This window comes from Lepidochelys kempii, chromosome 3 (genome assembly GCF_965140285.1).
Source record: "Lepidochelys kempii isolate rLepKem1 chromosome 3, rLepKem1.hap1, whole genome shotgun sequence".
Classification (NCBI taxonomy): domain Eukaryota; kingdom Metazoa; phylum Chordata; order Testudines; family Cheloniidae; genus Lepidochelys; species Lepidochelys kempii.
In genome coordinates this window covers 157,297,733-157,310,569 of record NC_136382.1, presented here as the reverse complement: position 1 = coordinate 157,310,569, position 12,837 = coordinate 157,297,733, and the positions used below count along the sequence as shown (strand labels likewise).

The following is a 12,837-nucleotide window of genomic DNA, read 5'->3' as shown; positions in this document are numbered from 1 at the left end:
CACCCAGCCTCAGTAAGGAAGCACATGTGCAGAGGGCTGCTACCAGTCAGTGGACTGCACCTCATAATTAAGCCTTTTAGCAGTCACATGTTGCCGCCATGTGCATTTGCACTGAAGTGCAAAAGAGCTTAAGCTCCTTGCTGTGCAGCAGACAGAGGCTTTTATGGTCAAGACCTATGTGATCTTGGTGATAGCTGCCACAACATGAAAGGTTTGAAAAGAAGCCTACTTTATACTGATGGTTTGTCCATTCCACTCTCCTAAATTGTAGGGGTGAGGAGTGGGAGTGGATAGGTGGAGAATGAAAATGTGATAATGGGTGGGACATGTGAGATGTATGCATGGCTTTCAGGAAAGAGAATGCCTGTGATTAGGATATGACAGAATGGCAAGGCTGCCACTGTCGGGGACTCTGGAGGAAATTCTGCTGTTGAAGGGGCAAAAGTTCCTCTCCGTTTGTTAGGGGGCCTGGTAGTAGAGCTGGTTAGGAATTTCCAGATGGAAAATGCAGTTTATGCACCATCAAAATTTTCTGTGGGAAAAATCTCAATTTTGCTACAGAAATCTTGATTTTTTTCTCTCTGAGTTTTACCTGAATCAGAATACTTCATTTTGTTGAACTGATCTGAAATGTTTAGAATCAGTTTAATAAAACAAAGCTGTCAGCGCATTGTCTTATGGGAGTTGTAGTTTGGGCCCCACATTCTTCTTTATGGGCTGAACTCCCTGCAGGACTACATCTCCCATAATGCAATACAGATTTCTTGCTGACCAAACTCTGTGTGGTGCATCATGGGAGTCACATGTCTCAGAGTACATCATGGGAGATGTAGTCTAGCAAAGGAGCCTGATACATACGGGAACCCAAAGTACAGCTCCTTGGAGGCAATGTGCCATAATGGGAAAATGTAGTTTAATATTGAACTGGCTTGAAATGAAGCATTTCGGGTCAGTTCAACAAACTGAAACAAAATATAGATTTGGGGAATGTCAAAATGTTTTGTTTCAATCTGAAATGTCAAAATTAAAGATTTCAACACTTGTGAATGAACATTTCTCACAATTTCTGTTCCATTAAGTTTTTTTTGAAATGTTGATTTTTTCTTTTTTTTAAAGAATCGGGACAAAGGGTTATAAAATCCCATCAAGAGTGAGGCTGTAGCATCTTCATCTTCTGTAATCAAGGGATGTAGCTTGCACTTCACAGATCCAAGAGCAAACTTCTTCTGGCATCAAACTGTGGCCTAAAGTCAAGAGTTTCATGATGGATAAAGAAATTACTTTCTCTATCTTTTTAGGCTTATCCTTCCTACACACAACCGCCCCTGACCAAATATTAATATTGACTTAGAAGGGATATGGACCAATCTGGCACAACAAAATAATCCAGAAAAGCAAATTACTTACTACAGCCAGACAGTGACCTGGACTAATTCTTGGGGCGTGGCCGTCAGCAGTGACTGAAAAGTCTCATTCGCGGAGGGACACAAGTTACATGATACAAGAGCTTTTATCCCAGGATCTCAAAGCACTTGGCAAAAGGGATTGTGTCCTATATTTGCCTTTTTTTTTCTTTTGGTCTAAATGTTTTCAAGTTTGACCCCTTTAAACACATACAGTAGAATCTGCATGCTTCAGGAAGGGCGTTTGGTCCTGCTGTCCTAACAGCTTTGAACTGCCAAAGGCCTAGCTTTGATTCCTAGCTCCAGTCACTCCCTCCCTTGTGACTCCCTCAGCAGTGATCCCTTGGGCTGATCTAGGCAAGGGGTTGCTGGGCTCCAGGGTGAGCCCCAGGGTAAAGGTGGATTGCTATGATCCCGGGCCCTGTTGGGGAGAGGAGCGGGTAGAGGTGAAGCTGGGGAAGCATGAGAGCATGCTGCTGATGACCACTTGATGGAGGGGGAGAGAGAGAGAGAGAGAGAGAGAGGGTGAGAGTCTCAGTTGGTCTAGCTCCACTGAAGTAAATGGAGCTGTGAAGATTTACACCGATGGAGGAGCTGTCCCGGCATGGCTGCTGACTAGAGCACAGGCCTGAGAGTCAGGAAACTTGGGCTTTTAGTCTCAGCTCTATCCCTGACTTCCTGTGTGAGCACAGACAAGTCATTTAACTTCCTGTTGCCTCTGTTTCCCTTTTATGCAAGGTGGAAAATAATACTTGCTTACCTCATGGGGGAGGGTGGGGTTTGGGAGGTTTTGTGTTTGGAAAGCACTTTGACTTTGATGCCTCTTTGCCTTGGAAGGGGTTCTAGTCACAGTGAGCCAGGCCTTCATTACTTCCAGGACTCTCTGTATCTGAACAAGAATTGGAAGCCACACAGAAGGTCTGGTTCTCCTGTCAGTCACACCAGTTTACCCCACCCCCTGCCAACTTTGGTGGAGTTACTCCTCAGTTACACTAGAGAAAGCAAGAAGAGACTCAAGTCCAGATGTTCCAACTTGTGCAGAACACAGAAGCTCACTGCCTTAACGGGAAACACCAAGCTGGGAATAGAAGCCAGGAGTCAGGGATTGGATTCCCGGATGACAGGCATCTTAGAAATACCATAAATAGCCTGACCGACAGGTTCCCCAGTCCCTTGTTCTCAGGATTATGCTGCAGTGCATCTTCTCCACTCCATATAGATACATTTTAGTCGTGGGTGGCCTTGTACTACGAAGTCATTGGCTTTGCTGACAGTTGCACTTTCCTGGGCATATGACAGTCATGTGATGTGGCAAGGCAGTCAGTGCTTCTGACTGTGTCAGCCCTCTGCTCACGATGCGAAGGAAAAATGGGTGCAGTGTTCTCTGATGCTTTGTTTCTAATACCATGTAGCAAAGAGACATTGATTTTTAGCTGCAGCCAAATGAGGGCAGGAGTTAAATGAGTCCTCAAAGGTATATTAAGAAAGATGCACTTGTATTACTGTATATCCTGATCACAGAAGGCTGTGACTACAGTTGGCTTTTTATTCTTTTCCTTTACAGATACCATACAAGAATGGCTGGGAAGATATAATCAGAGTTTGGAATCCTTGGGGTCACGGGGAATGGAGAGGGCCTTGGAGTGATGGGTACGGCTTTAAAGATTTGATCTCATAAGAAGGGTGAAGCTTTTGTGGGTTTACTGCAAGGAGGCTAAATCCAGGGCTGACTACAATGGAGTAGGCAACTCTAAATTAATCTGCTTTAAGCCCTTTTTCCATCTGCAAACACCTCCCAAAAGAGCCCAATTTGGGATTGAAAACATACATGCAATGTTATTTTTATACTTACTCCTGACTGGGTCTAGTTCAGACATCCCTCTTTCTCTCAGCTAACAGTTTTCACAGTGGATAACTACAGGTAAATCTCAGATTGGATAGCTGCTGTTTTCACCTAATACAGGTTCTGGACATGCCCTTATACAATTTTCTGCTGTTTAATGCTCCATAGGCATCCAATACACTGTGCAGCTTGTATGCTGCTGAACTTTCTAAGGATGTCAGTGCAGAATGCTCCTGCTGCAGTTTTAAGTGGGCTGCTTTCCCCCTCCAGGATGTCAAATCTGGAGGGAGAGTAGCCAGCAGGGGGAGTGGCCATGATAGCACTGATCTGATGGATGGATGGATGCTTGCAAGCCAAGCCAGAGGTGGGGCCTGGAGGTAGTGCAGAGGCATGGAGCTTCCATTCACATAGCCCTTGTCTTGAATGGATCTTCTAGGACCAGTGTGGATCTCAAGGGATTAATGGGTTTTGCAGGCCAGACATCCTGGTTGCTCCACTGGGGATTCACCCTCCCCTCCAAATGCAAGAGAATGATCCAGAGGAAACACTGTGATGACTTTGTTGCACATAGGTATCAAGTGGGGAATCCAGTTTGGCTGACTGAAGCTGGTGTTCTCCTAGCTACAGAGTTGTACAGGTGCCATGACAACATTATGGTTTAATAACAACAATTCTCCTTCCCTCTGTGAATGATAACACTAATAACTTCTCCGCTGAGAAAATAAGTCTGGCACTTAACGTCTGGATGGGCCGGTGGGAGTGTAGTAGGTGATGCAGACATGTTTGAGGCTGGAATAACAGCTATCTGCTCAGACAGTATTTCCCACTTTTTGGAAGGGTGAACTATAATCCTTGCTATAATTGAAATTTCAGTGGCGCATGCTGAAAGGTAAACTGCATAAATCAATAAATTATTGATTCATGCTCTGTTTATTTATCTTATGCTCTGCAGAAAATACAATTATCACTTAATTATAAAACTGTTGTTTGGAAATAACACAACTGACAGGCTTACGTGGTCTCTGTGTGGCAGGGGCGCTGCGAAGTTATATCACTGTAAAGCCTCAGTAGTTCATTAAACAGTCGGATACCAAAGGGTACGTGCAGGCAACTGGAAATGGGATGCAGAACTTTCCACTTCTAGATGGCCATTCAAATGTAGTAGCTGCAAATCATTGCCACATAATAGCTGGTTGTGGGCCTGTGAGAAATGGGTAGCAGTCCCAATCTGGTTCCCAGCAGACCGCTGTCCACATAGCCAGAACCATCGCCACTACTTCTCTGGTTTAAAAGTCAGCCCAAGGACTGGCAAAGTCCATGGAGACAGAAGTACCATTCCACTCACTGCAGCTGTCCCCCACCCCTGGCAGGGGTGAAGCAGGTGGCAAACCTACAGGTGGAAGTAGAGCTAGTCAAAAGAAGGTTTTTTTGATGGAAAAAGGTTTTTCAGGAAAATGGAAACTTTTTTTTTTGGTAGCAATCTTTCAGATTTTTGTCAAAAAAACAAAACAACCCACCCCACTTCTTTCAGTATTTTGGCAACTGAATATTTTTCAGTTTTTTTCAACAAAAACCTGGGAAAAATTCTCAGAAAAAATTCACAGAATTTGTCAATAGGAGGGGGAGGGAACTTCACCACTTCCCAATGGCTGCGGGTGCCGCCAATACACTGTGCTGCCAATGCTACCATTGTGTTGGGGCTGAATGTAGGGTACCAGTCAGGCTCTCAATCCATCACTTTTCATGTGCACTCTTGGGCCAGATCCTGGAGCTAGATGGGAGCGCGAAGGTGGGATGGAAAAGGTTGAGAATCCCTGAATGAAGGCCAAGGCAGACCCCTCGTTGCTGATTGCTGTTCTGTTGCCTTTCACAGCTCTCCCCAGTGGGATCGAGTTCCAGCGGAATATAAGAAAGATCTCTATGAAGATAAGGACGATGGAGAATTCTGGTACGTTCACATTAATGTTTGGATATTCCAAGTTTTCCTTTTCGAACCCAGGGGCCTATGGCTCATTCACTTTGCTTAGGCGTCAACTTGTTCTCTGCTCTGAGTCACAGTTTGGAGCCCCATTGTACTGAAAGCTCTAAAAACACATTGTTAGAGACAGTCCTTGCCCCTGCTTGCAATCTGACAGACCAAGGCTGGGAAGGGAAACAGGCTCACAGTGGGGAAGGGATGTGCCCAACATCACACACCAGGTCAGTGGCAGATTCAGGAGCAGAACTGAGGTTTCCTGATTCCCAGGGCAGTGCCCTCGCCACAAGACCAGGCTGGCCACCACAAGGTAGGTGGCCTGTTAAACAAGAAATACAAAATTTTAAGGATTAGCACCCAAAGGGATGCAGAGAGGAGCTGGGTACAGTAGCAAGGACTCCAGTCATCAGAGTTTGGATTTTCCTGAATGGTCTAGGCTGGTAGTATTTCATGTGTCTGGTCAGGCTCAGATATAGCTTTGCTGCAGTTTTTACAGACTCTTTAGCCACTGGGAAGTCTCCCTCATTGCAGACTTGTGTGGCCAGGCTCAGAGGGTAGCAGAGCAGAGGGAGCAGCATGGATATATAGAGAGAGTGCAGATTGGGATGTAATTTGGATGGTGCTGGAGCGTCCAATGTAGGGCCTGTGCTGGGGCACTGGAGAGTGCAGTGTGGACATGGGCTGGAATGCAGTATGGGTGGCAGCTGGCCTGGGGTACTGAAGAGTGGAGGGTTGTCCAGCATCTTCCTTTCTGGAGACCGACCACTTCATAGCCCCGGCTTGCTTTTCTCACCATGGTAGGCCCTGATCCTGGAGCAGGATGTGTACAGGTGGATCCCATTGACTTTAATGGGGTTCCACATAGGCACAGAGCTCTGCCCCCAAGGATTCAGTTGTAGGATCAGGGCTTTAGGTAGTACAAGTGTGATCACTCGGAGACTCCACATCTTCCACAAGGCATTGTCACGATCAGCTGAAACCTGCAACACCGCATTCCTGCCTTGGCTACAGATCCACTTTCCCACTCCGCGAGTGTAAGCGTTAGTATCCAACTGATGTATTAAACGGAAACATCATACTTCTCGTTTTTTTCCAGGATGTCACGTCAAGCTTTCACAGAGCAATTTTCCTTGCTGTGTATTTGCAATAACACCCCATCGTTTCTGGACTTTGGAGATCAGCATGGTACAAGGTGGTCCCTGGCCATGTATGTAAACCAGTGGGCTCGAGGACTCACTGCAGGTGGAAGCAACTATCATAACGGTACTGAATGTCCCAGTCTGATCTCCTACCCCATCCCCATTATCTCTCCTCCCTCTCACCAACACACACACACACACAAAGCCACTCTGATGGCTGGATTGCAAAAGTATTGATTCAAAATTGTTGAGCTTGATGTTTTCCACCCTCGCACTTAACTCCAAACAAAGCAGGCAGAACTGAGGAGGCATCATTGGCCTCTGAGTCAAAACTGATGATTTAAAAACCCTGTACTCTCTTAGATCGAAACTCACTGTCCCTTATATCAGGCCTGCCTGACCCAGGGCGAGGATGGGGCTGGAGAGTCTGAGGTGGTGAGATAGCCAGCCTGCTTTGCAAAGTAATAATATTACAGAACACATATACCTGTGGAATGAATTGACTAGAATCCCAAAGCTCTCTTGTAGTAGGACACTCTGTTGGGTAGATGAGGCCATCAGCTTTGCTGCCTGTGCCCTGATCGTTCAGTTGTGCTGAGCTTCAGGGGTTTTGTTGCTGTTGCACATCTTATTCGTTGTTGTTATTTTAATCTATGAGAGAAGCTTGTGATCAATAAAGGGTTGCTTTTATCTTCAACGTTGTTTCATTATTCAGCAATAGACAGGCTTCAGTCTCCTAGTAACACTGATTACAATTTGTCAATGTACTGTAAAAAAACAGAATGAGGGACTGATAGGCAGGGCTGTGTTAAGAGTCCATGAACATGTCAGTGCGTGTGGCTGGCAGATGGCTGGATGTACTCTATTGGCAGTGGGTAGAAGGAGGCCAGTTTCCATGGGCGTATATTTTGCCATCAACCGTCTAGTATAGTTCATGACTGAACATGCCGTAATGCAAAATACAGCCACTCATCAGCGAACTGTCATCTCTGAAGCCCAAACCAACACAATCAAGTGATTTATTAATACTTAAAGTCTATTCTATATTAAGAGAGAGCTCTCTTCTCAGTCTTGTGTGTCCATCTTGAAAATGCACATCAGCCCAGCTCTCTTTCCTTGAGGCCACTACTTACCACTAACCAAAACCTTGGCTCCATTGTCTGACTGGTCTCCCAAAAGGCCTTTATCTTTAGAGCTGCATCATTGTTACTGACACCATATATTTTTCATGGCAAACAATCGTCCTCTGGGAAAAGGGGAGAATTTTTTGGAACTCCTCCTTTTCATGGTTGTGCAGCTATAACCTCTAAGCCAACAATCCTCTTCTCCATTAGAGTATCCTTGTCTGCGTGGGTTTTAATAGAAACTGCCCTTACTGGCTTGAGAATGGATGGGATTGTAGTTAAGGCCCTGGGTTTGAGACTGAGGTGATCTAGGTTAAATTTCTGACTCTGCCATGGCTTTGTTGGGTGACCACTGGCCAGTTACTTAATCTCTCTGTGCCTCAATTCACCGTCTCTAAACCGGGGATAGTAACACTTCCTTCCTCCTGCACTTGGTCTTTGTCTGGTTCAGTTGTAAGCTCTTTGGAGCAGAGGCCAGCTCTTACTATGTGTATGTATAACAGCTAGCACAATCGGGTCCTGATCTTGGCAAGGGCCTTTAAATGCTATGTACAGCTAATACTACTACTGCTAATCATTTCACAGCAGGTGCATTTTCAAGGAACCCCCAGTACTTTATCCAAGTGGAAGAGCCTGACCTGAAAAAGTATAATGTGGTGGTGTCATTGATGCAAAAACCTGCCAATAATATGCCAAATGCACAAAAATTGTTCACCGGATTTTTGATCTTCAGGGTAAGCAGCATCCACTGGGGAAAGACTAACACTTTCTGGGGGAGTAGGGGTGTTTTGCCTCTGCATAGAGATTAAGGGCTGAACTCTAGCCTCAGAGCTACATGATCAGCTGCCATAAAGCAGAGCTGGTGTGAGTGTGGATAAGGGAAGAGGGAGTGATGAAAAATGGGGGGACTTGCATGAACTGTCAGCTTTGACATTAGATAACAGTACCAAGGAAATGTTTGTCTAATCAGGGGTGTTCGAATAGAGAACAGAGCTTTAGATCAGCTTCATGCTTATTTTATATTTAAAACCTGCATTTCCCCTTTCTTCCTCCCAGGTTGAACCCAAGGTATGTTCATTTTCTTTTCTTTTTCTTTGATTGATCAATAATTACCAGAGCTGGATAGGAGTAGAGAGGAGGGGAATCATCAGAAATTGGATTTTCAATTGAAGTTTTCATAAAAAATAAATCAGAAAAATTTGATCAATTCTAATAATTGTGTATGTTTAGATATTGTTTTCGCTATATCACATATATATTCTCATGTACATATAGTCATATATTTGTATTGCATTCTCCATGACTATCACAGACAACATGAGCATTAACATGCAGGCTTTTGCTGTATTGTTTTCTTTACATTTACTCTGATAGTTTAGCAAACACTTCCTTTTCTCATACTAACATTTTTCAATCTTTCCTTCCCCCTGCTGCACTGACAGTAGATCTCCTTGTCTGCTATGTCACAAGTCCAAACTTTAACAAACTTTATTTTACTTTCATATAGCACTTTTGATTCCAGGAGCATAAAATATAGAAACATATATATACACGCATCACTGAAATGCAGCGTTCTCTGGGAGAGAGAGCAGTTAACAACCACACAGTATCCTGGTGTGGAGATAGAGAATTTTGGCCAAGACCTTCTGGGTAAACCTCTGCTCTTTTAAAAAGTGTCAGAGGACCTTTAATATCCAGAAGGAGCAGAAAAGGCCTTGGCTTTTGAGGTCTTATTTTAACGACCTACTTGCAGTAGGCCTGATTCTCCTGTAAACTGTTATTTTTCTATTGACTTCAGTGGGGGTTCTACTGAATAAAGCAGCATAAGCTAAAAGAGCACCAGGCCCAGTACGCAGAGCAGGACACAATTTATCTGCCTGAGATCACTGAAAGATAGAATTAATCCTGCCAAGATCTGAACACAAGTGTCAAGGGAATCTAGACATTTCAAACATGAAATCTAATTCAAAGAGATGGTTTAGTGGCCTAAGTCTGAAGATGTCAAACATATGCACAATGCTGAAAACTTTTCTAATGTTCCCATCAGGGGACCAGACCCTCAGTTATGCATATTGCCAAAGCTGCATTGTTTTCAGTAGAGCTCTGCCAATTTATACCCATGGAGGATCTGGATATTAGGTGTTTGAGCTATCCCTCAAATTAACCTTAAATCAGGAGGCCAGTCAGTGCATTATTCCATTATATCACTCACAATTCATTTCTGGAACTCCTGTGTTCAGATTTGACTTAAATCACAAGTGAAATCAGTTTGGTGGTCTCAGTATAGTCTCCAGTGGACATTTGCCTATGGCTCAGATCTTACCAGAAATCTAGCTCAAGCATGAATACTGGTACACCTCGGAATTCTGATACAGTGTAGGCCCTTATAATGGGAAGCTCAAGAACTGAAGTGAGGTTGCTACAAGTCATAAGCAAGGGGCTGTAACAGAACTGTGTAAGTCTGTTTGTCTACAAAGGAAGGTTTTACTAGTTATATTGGAATATAATCCCCCATCTGAACAGTCTTATACCAGAATAAGTGTGTCTACATTGGGGTTTATACTGCTGTAACTATATTGGTTTAGATTCACTCCTTAGGTTATCCTGAAAAAACTTTCCCACATAGACCAGGCCTAAGAAGTTTACATTGGAGCTGCTGGTACTAGGTCTGACTATAGCATGTACTAAAGTTCACCAAGTTCACTCCCAGAACAGCAATATCATTATTAATCTCTCACAGTGTATTGAGACCCATCATATCATCACTCTGAAGCAGAACGGATGTTATGTGTTGGCAGGATAACGGAAGTGCTGTGCAGGGTATATATAGACAGACACGGAGGGTTGATGTTATGTGATAGTTAGGTAAATATTTAGGGTCGGATTCTGATGTCACACCAGTTTTACCTTCAGTGACGTAAATGGGAGTTACTTCCACTTTCCACTAGCAGGAGCTCAGAATAAGACCCAGATGCCAAATGACACCTCCATTGATTTCAGCTTACGCCAATTGTGGATCTGCCTTGCAGTCCAGACAGCTCCCATGTCCTCTATAACATGGCTTGGACAAGCACTCATTTCGCAGCAAGCTGGGGTGTAAATCTACCTCTCACTAGCCTGCCCCGTAACTAACTGTCCATGCGGACCATGGAATCACACACTGGACATTTCCTTGTGCACATTCACCTACTCCCATTTCAAAGCGGGGTAGATCAAAGTGCACCAGGGAACTTTTAGTGTATGGTAGCAGAGTCCAGGCAGATTGTTAGTGCACAGCAAGCCAGTGCTGTGTAGATTTACACACCAGCTTGTTGTGCTCTAACGGCTTGTCTAGACAAGCCCACAGTCTTTCCCCCTCCCCCAAGATAGCAGATTTATACTATTTTCTCCCAAAGGCATGGCTCATAAATAACTGTGTCACACTGTATAGCCATTCTAAATGGAATTTATACACTCCAATGTATTTGAGGGAATTTGTTTAGTAAGGATTTTTATTACGCTATCTTTACATGTCATCACAGTAACAGCTGTTACATTATATTTATTGTTTCATCTCCGCAAAAGTATTGGAATAACCAAAGAAAGATCAGGATACATTATTTCCTTATGAGAATTGATGCCAGGATTGCACTGCTGCTAAAGACACTGTCTTCTGGATGAAATGTTTAACTGGGGCTCTGAGCACTCATGTACATGACATACGCCAAGGAAATTTTCACCGGAATTAGGGTATTCACCCCACTCTCTTGGCACATTCCAGATCAACTAACTACACTCCACCCACCTAAAATCCCCCCAGTTCTTTTTCACTTCCCTAACTGTTGTGTAGTGCTGCTGTGCACTATTAACTGCCGTCCGTGTTCCACCCCAGAGATGATTGCATTGCAGTGGTGAGTGAAGTGATTCCCATATATGCAGGATTGAATATGAAAAGCTATTTCAGACTTTTGTGGATGAAAGGGGCTGTGGGAATAGAGGACTGCCATGGTACAATTAATAATTTCCTTCAGTTCCAGGGCCTGAAGGACAGATTGCCAGTTGCATTTTTCTCTCAGTATAAATCCAAAGTTCTGAAGTACGGTTTCAATGTGTCGACCCGTGATGTCACCAATTACTTTTTCTTGAGCCCCGGGACCTATGTTGTTGTTCCAGCCACCTCAGAAGAAGGCCAAGAGGCTGAATTCCTCCTACGAATCTTCCTGAGGATCCAAGACAACCATGAGTAAGATCATTATACTTATTTCCAGCTTCCAGGGTTGTCTCTGAACATCTAAGACATGGGTCATTAATGTGGTGTTTTATGTGAATGTTTTGTGGAAGCTTGTTGCAAAGAGAGAGGTCAGTGACAGGAGTGTATTGGCAGGAACGCTAGGAGTTTAGGCTGGGCCCACAGATGGGTACACAGGAATTGCCATAGCTGAACAGAGGAAGGGTTTATTTAGGAGCATCTCAGTAATGACTCCAGAACAGAGTATCCCCAATAGAGCACCATACTGTATGCCGGTGGGAGACTTCCCTCCAGCTTGGGATGGACACCTGCTCTAAGAAAGGAGGGCTGATGGCTTGTATTAGTAGTTCTTTAATATTTATACTGCTGTTGCACCAACGGGCCCCAGTCAGGGTCAGGTCCCCATTGCATGAAGTGTATGCAAAGACAGGGTGCCTCGCCCAAGGAGTTTACAATCCAGGTGCCTGATGTCTGATCCATGTGGGCGGACTCACTGCATAGATCCATTAATTTCAACGGGACTCCACACAGATGTACGGATCCACCCACAAGGATAATATTGTAGATTTGGGGACACCGGGTGGAAGTTTTATCCTAGTCAGCATAAATGCAGATGTTTTCATAGAAATGGCTAGTCTTCATAAAAAAAAAAATCTAAGCCACAGCATTCACACTTGACAAAGTTGCCTTAGATAATATTGCACAGTGGCATTGCCTTGTTATTTGCAATCTGCCCTATAGTGGGGTTCCACAGCTTTTACACAACATGGACCATGTCTTAATTAATGAGATTGTCTTGTGGACACATCCTCTCTCATTTGTCATTTGCAAAACATCCCCAAGCCAGCTACAGCAATTGCTTCTTTCTGGAACAGAAACATGAGGGAAGCTATCACTAGGCTACCTGGACTTCACTGGGACTGTTCATGTGAGTAACTGCCCATCCCTGTGAGTAAGGGAATCACAGTCTGGGTCAATGTGTTTTGAACTTCTTCCAGTGAGCAGGATTCTGCCACTCTTACTCATATTCAGTAGTAACGTCTTCCACACACAGTCTCATTCAAATCCTGGGAGTACAGTAGTAATAATACCTAGCTCTTATATAGCACTTTCCAGCAGGAGCTC

General features: G+C 44.2%; 1 protein-coding gene across 1 annotated transcript in view; it reads left to right on the top strand.

The window, feature by feature from the left end:
• CAPN13 (calpain 13) overlaps window positions 1-12,837 on the top strand; it is a 62,445-nt gene that overhangs the window by 32,826 nt on the left and 16,782 nt on the right. The window contains exons 8-12 of the mRNA XM_078851973.1: window positions 2,968-3,053; window positions 5,120-5,194; window positions 6,318-6,484; window positions 8,070-8,218; window positions 11,495-11,706. Of these exons, the coding sequence (XP_078708099.1) occupies window positions 2,968-3,053; window positions 5,120-5,194; window positions 6,318-6,484; window positions 8,070-8,218; window positions 11,495-11,706 (689 nt within the window). The remainder of the gene's footprint in view (window positions 1-2,967; window positions 3,054-5,119; window positions 5,195-6,317; window positions 6,485-8,069; window positions 8,219-11,494; window positions 11,707-12,837) is intronic.